Raw genomic sequence first — 8,254 nt, 5'->3', positions numbered from 1 at the left:
GGAAAACCTGGTACATTCTATGTGGAAAAGCCTTGAGCAGTAATGTATAGCTGATTCTATGGTTATGTATAATCAGAAAGCCTATGAATGCAGAGGTTAGGAAAGCTGTGTTTTGGAAGATAGACCCTATCATCAGTGATCACCATAGGTCATCAGTGAGCTTATACTGGGTAAAAATATAAGAGTGGGAATTCCCTTCCCTCAATACGTGTCATTACATACTGGAGAGAAACTGCTGGAAAGCAGTGAATGGGGCAGGGTTTGCAGTGGTACATTCTGCCTCATCCATTAGCTGATGAAATCATATACAGATAAAACATTGTGAGCACACTAAAAAAAAAAGAAAGGAAGGAAGTCAATTATTGCTGACACAAAACTAAAAGGGCAGGTAGTGTATTGAATGACAACTAGATTTTGTAATGAAGTGAAAAAAAGAAAACAGGTATAAGAAAGCATGGACCCATACCGATAGGATTGTCCTTGATGGAGATTAAAAGATCAAATGGTAAAGCTTTATTAAACAAACATAGTCACAGTTAGGGAAGAGTTAGGTTAGGGGTTTTTGGTTGACTTAGGTCAGTAGTGTGATTAACTGTCTCACAGAATTACTGCAGTCTTTGTTATATTTATATAAAATTTATGACATATATTTACCATGCATATATACATATATAAATTCCTGGGCTTCAGGTAATGTTCTGTTTCGTCATGTAGATGCTGTTTATAAAGGTGTGTTGGGTTTGTGACAATTCATCGATGTGAACACATATGTGCATTTTTCGTATTATGTTGTACTTCAACAAAAAGATTTTTCAAAAGAAAAAGATAGCTCCTTTACACACTGCGCTGGCCAGACCATAGCTGGACTGTTATTTTTATAAATGTTTCATTTTAAGAAGTAAGAAGAGGAGGTATAAGTTTAAAGAGGAAGGGAGAAGAGTAATATAAGGGACGATTTAGCCTGAAGAGGAGAAGGCCCATGGGGTGGAGCGGTCAGAGGCATTGTGCAGTAGAATCAGCGATGGTGCCCTTTATAGCCCTGTCAGCCCTCACTGTGTAACTTGGGAAACTCACCTCTTCATGTCCCAGTTTGTTCCGTTACAAATTGCAAGAGCTCAACCAGATAATTTGGGAACCCTTTACATTCTAAACTGCTGGACGCATTGAAAGGCATGTCCCTTAAAACGGGAAGCGTGTATTTCAAGTTTTCTTTTTCTTTTTTTTTTTTTTTTGGCTGTGTTGCGTCTTTGTTGCTGCGCGGGGGCTTTCTCTAGTTGCGGCGAGCGGGGGTTACTCTTTGTTGTGGTGCTTGCGCTTCGCATTCCGGTGGCTTCTCTTGTTGCAGAGCACGGGCTCTAGGCATACGGGCTTCAGTAGTTGTGGCGCATGGCCTCAGTAGTTGTGGCGCACAGGCTTAGTTGCTCTGCGGCAGGTGGGATCTTCCCGGACCAGAGATCGAACCTGTGTCCCCTGCACTGGCAGGCAGATTCTTAACCACTGTGCCACCAGGGAAGCCCTGAAGTGTGTATTTTAATGGTTTGTTGGTTCCCCCCTTGTACTATTCTTCTGTATTGCATATATTTGTATGCATTACTTTAAACCTTTGTGAAATGGGATGGATAGTTAACATACACATATTTACCTGAAGCAGAAGTGACTTTTACACAACAATGGTAACTTAGGACTTAATTTGCATGTAAAAATTGTTCTAGACCTACTAAACTTACTAACTGAAAGATTCATTGATTCAGAATCTATTTTTGGTCAGAGATGTATTATTTTAAATTCTGATCCTAGCAAGTGACAATTGTTAGTCTTAGTTGAGACTATAAGCCTTAACAAATTTGTTCATTCTTAGGCAATCTCCAGAGTTGCATTAAATTACAAGCCAACCTATATGGTCCCCAATGGATGACCGCTGGGAGATCCTCTAAAAACATGGTGGCATTTCTACCTGGTATATGGCGGGAAGCAGTCAGTGCACTTTACAGCTTTTTTCCTCCCTCCCTCCGTCCCTTCCTTCCTTCCTTCCTTCCTTCCTTCCTTCCTTCCTTTGTCCACCCAGGTCAAATCCCAGGGGGCATTCATCCCTGGGCCTGCTGTGCTCAAGGCAGTTTTATTTTATTTTTCAATGAAACATGGTAATTTTCACATTTTATTTCCTTTTAATACTTTTTTTAAATTGAAGTAGAGTTGATTTACAATGTTTCAGGTGTACAGCAAAGTGATTCAGCTACACACACACACACACATGTCCTTTTTCAGATTCTTTTCGATTATAGGTCATTACAAGATATTGAATATAGTTCTCTGTGCTATACAGTAGGTCCTTGTTGTTTATCAATTTTATATATAGTAGTGTGTATCTGTTAATCCCAAATTCCTAATTTGTCCCTCCCTCCACTTTCCCCTGTGGTAACCATAAATTTGTTTTCTATGTCTGTGATTCTCTTTTTATTTTGTAAATAAGTTCATTTGTGTCATATTTTAGATTCCATATATGTGATCCTATGATATTTGTCTTTCTCTGTCTAAGTATTTTACTTAGTATGATCATCTCTAGGTCCATCTGTGGTGCTGCAAATGGCATTATTTCATTCTTTTTTATGGCTGAGTAATATTCCATTGTATATATGTGCCACATCTTCTTTATCCATTCATCTGTCGACGGACATTTAGGTTGCTTCCATGTCTTGGCTATTGTAACTAGTGCTGCTATGAACACTGGGGTGCATGTATCTTTTTGAATTAGAGTTTCTGTCTTTTCCAGATATACGCCCAGGAGTGGGATTGATGTATCATATTGTAACTCTATTTTTCTTTATCTGATTGACTTAGTAAGCGGACATGTATTCAGGGGTTAAGGCCAAGGGTACCGGAGTCCATGCCCACTGCCCCGCCCCCCCAAGTACGTGCTTGCTTACTCAGTGGCAAGCACTCAGGCAAAATTCAAGAGCTGTGATGGGCAAGTCACTCCCCCATCTGAGCCATCGAAGTAGAGATAACACTGGTGCTTACTTGGACATATGCCAGCCATAGTAAGTGCTCAAGATGTGTTAGCTCCAGAGGGCCCTCCCCCAGGGAAGATGGCAGCCAGCCCCATGGAGAAGTCCCCAGCCCAGCACAGGCCCCGAGAGCAGAGGAGCGACAGCCGATGGGGCAGCCTCCAGCGTGGGTGGACGGTTCAGCCCCGTCCTGCTCGCGCAGCACGGTGTCCAGTGGATGCCGAGGGGAAGGGGAGGTGAAGAGGCCACGCATGCACCGGTGGGCCAGCGATGGCCAGATACAGTGGCCGCACAGACGCAGCCGCTGCCAGTGAGCAAGGGGCACACGCTCCACCCAGTGGGGTCCACTGGGCAGCTGAGCCGCCCCACTCTGGGTCAGACCGTCCTGTCCTGTTTGACGGGGAGCTTCAAAAAGGCAGCTCTTTTCTTTTCAAATATTTATTTTGGCCGTGCTGGGTCTTAGTTGTGGCATACAGGATCTTTAGTTGCGGCATGTGGGATCTTTGGTTGCAGTATGCGGACTTCTTAGTTGCGGCATGCGTGCGGGATCTTAGTTCCCCGACCAGGGATCGAACCCGGGCCCCCTGCATTGGGAGCTCAGAGTCTTACCCACTGGACCACCAGGAAAGTCCCCCAATAAAGCAGCTTGAAACTGGAAATGTCCGAATCACCGTGATTCGGTGATTGGGTTACATTTTCCAGTACTGGTAGAAACTGGAGCTTGTGAACTGAGCTGTATTCAATTAGAGAGAAATACCAGTTTCATATACGTTTGCATACGCAACTTTCGTGGACTACCAGTTACAATACTGGTAAAGCTGAGGCTTGCAACCTGGAGAACTAAAGTGATTTTATATTTGTGGGAACGTAGCTTGAAGAACAGAAGGGCCACCATAATTCTAATCGCAGCTGTTATTCAAGAAGATACTTGGCTCTATGGGGTTTCATAAAGGGGAGGGAAAAAAAACCTCCCAAGGCAGCGAGGCACGTTTTCATATCCTAGCTTGATGCTTCTCACGTATGGTTCCTGGACCACCTGTGTGTGAATCTCCTCGGGGAAGACGCAGACCCCAGGCCTATCCGCAGATCCCCGAGTCAGTAATCGGTGGAGATTTTTCAAGCTGGTGGTGGTGATTTCCTTTCTCTCTCCCCTCTCCCATTCATCTCCCTGCGCTACAACTAAACTCTGTGATTTTTAAACCCCAAACCCCTCAAAACCTGTACTCTTGCTTAAAACCACAGGGACTCCCACTCTAATTATCATCTGACGCACAAGCATCAGTGGAGGGGCGGTCTGTTTTCAGGGTAGCAGCACCGTCCAGCACAACTTTCTGTGATGATGGAAATGTTCCCGTCTCTGTCCCGTCCAATAGGGCAGCCACCAGTCACCGGCGGCTCCTGGGCACTCGGAATGGGGCAAGAGTGACTGAGGAACAAGTGTGTACTTTCATCTTATTTAATTGCTTTAAATTTAAATAGCTTGGGCGTGACAGTGATGATGGCTGGACAAGAGCATATCTGGGACACTTTGGAGTCGACTGGACGGGCCAGGGCAGGCTCGGGGAGGCCCCTGGGGCTCTGGCCGGAGCTGCTGGGTGGGAAGGGGTCACCTAGGGAATAGGGAAGAGTGGGGGAAGGAAGTGACGTTGGGGTGAGGAGTCACCGGCTCCAAGACAGACATCTTGAGAATGTTCGTGAACATACAGCCAACTCCTGCTGGTCTGGGACACACAGGCTTCTCCAGGTGACTTTGCTGATCTCTGCTCTGATTCGTATAAATCTTGCCTGAAAGGCAAGCATTGGAGAGCTGGAGCTTAGTTTCCCGTCCCTCACACTTTCCTCGTCAGAAATAATGTTCCACGCAAAACTCCTAGTTTGCGAACAAGTCTTACCTATAGGATCTTCTGGTCTTTTGAAAGTTTGAACGTGTTGTTCCTAGGAGCCTTTTTACAAATAGAGCTGAGATACTTGGAAAAGTCTATAACAACGTGTTCGTAATACAGTTGATTACCACCGGAGGACACCATTTGGGATTATTCCCATGACAAAGCTTCTTCTAGTCTAATTCAGAACTCTCTAGGCTGTGCTATCCCGTATATTAGCCACTAGCTCCATGTGGCTATATGAATTTAAACTCTTTAAACTAAACGTTCAGTTCCTCGGCCACACCCACCCCACTTCAAGCGCTCAGCAGTCACACGTGGCTGGCGGCTGCCATACGGAACCAGGCACAGCCCCCTCTAACACACACTTCAAATCGTATAGGGGCTAAACGGGTCCTGAGACTAGTAGGCAAATGAGTTACTCAAAGAATATCTAATGGTAATAGCTGTAGCATAAGAGAACGAAAATGCAGGTACACAATTAGACCAACTGGGGTAGGCTCAGGGTATCACAGGCCGAGCAGGAGAGCCCTGATTTCTGTGCCACGAAATCGAAAGGATCAGGGTATCTGATGAGCTAAAAACCAAACACAGACAGAAGACACGGAGCAGCCTTGTTTCTGCAGAATGATCAAGTTTTCTATATGAAATTTTAAGGATAAAGGTGAACCTGATTCTGATTTTAAAGACTTAAATGTTTTAAAAAAGTTTTAAACAGAGGACAGCTTGTATGATGCAACTCTGATTTTTAGGGGAAATTGTTCAATGTAACAGATGATGTGATGAGAGAACTTTAAACATTATGATATAAAAAATGCATTCCAAATCTTCATGACCTTCTCGAGACAAGAACCCTCAAAGATGGGAAAGGGAGCCCAGTACCCTCTCGGCCACCAAACAGACCTGCTCTGTTCAGACCACAGTCAGGTTGGCTCCAGGTTGGGACCTGGAGCAGAAGATGAAAGGTTTTCCCAGAACATCTTGGGATCACAGAATTTGGCATTTCAGTATGTCTAATGACATGATAGTTATAATACTCGCATAAGGAGAAACTGGGCTATTTAAATGAAAGTTGAAACGTAGTCATTTGGAGTTGGTAAACTAAGTTTCAAGGAAAAATTACATACTAATTCTGGGGTTTCGACACACTGTCGTATATTTTAGAAAAGTCAGCTAATTTATTTGGACCATTTCCCCAACTGAAAGATGGGTGTCTCACAGTTAAAAATCTTGAAGAGTTGGTGATAAAGTAAAGAAAAGTCCTTGATGAAGCTGAAAGATTTTGCCTTTAAGATAATAAGCAAAAAAGAGGGAAAAGTTTAAAAACGTATTCATTTCTCCTTTGTTTAACCTCTGCAATCCCTATCTCACTTTGCAGTGCTGTAGGCTAGATGTGGGTGCAGCTCCTCTGTGGCTTCAGGAGTCTTTAGGCAGCCCAGTTTGGTCAAACAGCATGAAGTTGAGAGTCCAGAGAAATGTAACAGACAGATGGAGATCTTGCACGGAACAGCGTTAAGTACTCTGAATCTTGAGAAGAACCTGCGAATGAATCCTTGGGGCCTCGAGACCGTGGTGAGGCAGGCTAGGCCCCGGGGGGCAGAGAGGCCTGGTTGGATCCTACCACCTTGGCTTTTAATCGCTGGGGGACCCGGGAGAGTCATCAACCTGCCCGAGCCTCAGCTCCCTCATCTGTAATATGAAAATGAAGACCCAGGGGAAAGCTGGCCTGTGGGTGTGAAATCTCTCTCTAAAGTGAGGTGTGCCTGACAATTTCTATCACCACCCAGATGAGAGGAGAAGACGAGCCAATCTTGGTGGCTGCTCTGAAGCACACGTCAAGACCCAGAACAGCATCTGTCCAAAGGGCAAGTCCTATCTGGCCACGTTCTGCGGAGACCACAGACAACTCTGCCAGCGCCCAGCGTTAAGTCCCTGCCGACGAGCGTGGACGCCTGCAGACACTGCCGTGTCCCTCTCGTGCAAGCCTGAGAGACAAAAACTAAATAACGGAAAGAAGCAGTGGCTAGTTTAACTCTTTAACAAAAATCAAAGAAAAATGAAAATGATTTGGAAATGGCAACAGTTTAATTGAACCCATTTACTGGCATCTACCCTGTCTGAAAAAGGAAATCAGCAATTTTCTGACTGTTCTTATAACCTGACAGTGAAACTGGCTCACACAATGAAAACGTACATAATCCAGTGTCAAAAACTGGTGATTTACAGAAATCACCCCCGTTTATTTTTTCCAGCAAAGAGGAGAAAAACAAACATGTTTCCACAATTCAGTGTTTGAATCACTGGCAAAAACTGTCTGCCTCATTCAACGTTCCCGGCCACGAGCTCCGGGAACACTCTGATGGCCACGAACCTCCCGTGGTTCAAACGAAACAGAGAGCCCACGCATGAGGATTATGTGAGTTGAAGACAAGATGCCTTCTCACAATGTGCCTACAAAGAAGGTCTTTGAAGAATACCCAAATCTTCAAAGGAATGAAAACACTCCTGTTCTGTTGTTGATTTTTGGTTTTGGGAATAAACTTTCTTCACTGGGAGGAAGGGGTTGTATGACTTTGTAAGTGGAAACCAAGAGGCCGCTGGCTAATACGTATGCCTCCCCTCCCACAGAGCTCTTCTGTCGCCCCAAAACCCTCTTCCATGAATTTTGTTATGGTTCGGAAAGGTAAGGAAAATGACTTCAAGTATTCAATTCCTATCAAAAATTGGTATCAAAAGTAATAAAGGACCTAATTTCTTTATAATTCCATGTTTTAAAAAATAACTTAAGAAGCAAGAGGTCCGGCCCTTTACTTGTATAAATACCACAGCGTAACTAGAGTTTCTTAAGACAACGTGGGGAGGAGTCCGTGTTGAGCACCTCGATCATTGATCTTAACGTTGCGAACGTCTCAGACACGGACGGAAGAGTCTTATAAGAAGGTGAGATACTGAAAAAGAAAAACAAAAAGCAAGGGTGTGAAAATCAACACAACTGTACAAAAAAGGCAAAGCTTACGGTCTATTAATTCCTATTACGATATTCACTTTCCAGTACTCCCTACGCACGACAGCAGACAATGTTACAAAGCAGGGGGCGCTGTGAACAGAGCAGGCCCTGCTGCAGTGCTGATCTGGGGTACGGGCAGGCTCCCACCATGAGCTGCTGGGAAATTCAGCCAGTCTTCAGAAAGAAAAATCAACCCCCGATTTGCACAGTGAGCGTTACGCACACACGTCCCATTGGGGCGCATGCTGGACATGGAACCAGAAGACACAGGTTTCGGGTCCAGCCTTGACCCTTATCAGCTTTAGGGGTTCCTCTCAGCCCCGCTTCCCATATCTGCAGCAAGAGGGAGAGGGTTCCTA

General features: G+C 44.7%; 1 protein-coding gene across 7 annotated transcripts in view; it reads right to left on the bottom strand.

Moving 5' to 3' along the window:
* Nucleotides 1-7,088: 7,088 nt before the first annotated feature.
* TTC13 (tetratricopeptide repeat domain 13) overlaps nucleotides 7,089-8,254 on the bottom strand; it is a 70,171-nt gene continuing 69,005 nt past the window's right edge. For all 7 annotated transcript variants that reach the window (XR_002177631.3, XM_019941592.3, XM_019941591.3 and 4 more), the window contains one exon: nucleotides 7,089-7,836. Coding sequence is in view for 6 of the 7 variants with exons in the window: in XM_019941592.3 (XP_019797151.1) it covers nucleotides 7,722-7,836 (115 nt within the window). In the remaining variant the exon portion in view is untranslated. The remainder of the gene's footprint in view (nucleotides 7,837-8,254) is intronic.

The sequence above is a fragment of the Tursiops truncatus genome, chromosome 16 (genome assembly GCF_011762595.2).
Source record: "Tursiops truncatus isolate mTurTru1 chromosome 16, mTurTru1.mat.Y, whole genome shotgun sequence".
Lineage (NCBI taxonomy): Eukaryota > Metazoa > Chordata > Mammalia > Artiodactyla > Delphinidae > Tursiops > Tursiops truncatus.
Note: the sequence above shows the minus strand (reverse complement) of the source record. Positions and strands in the feature narration are given on the sequence as shown.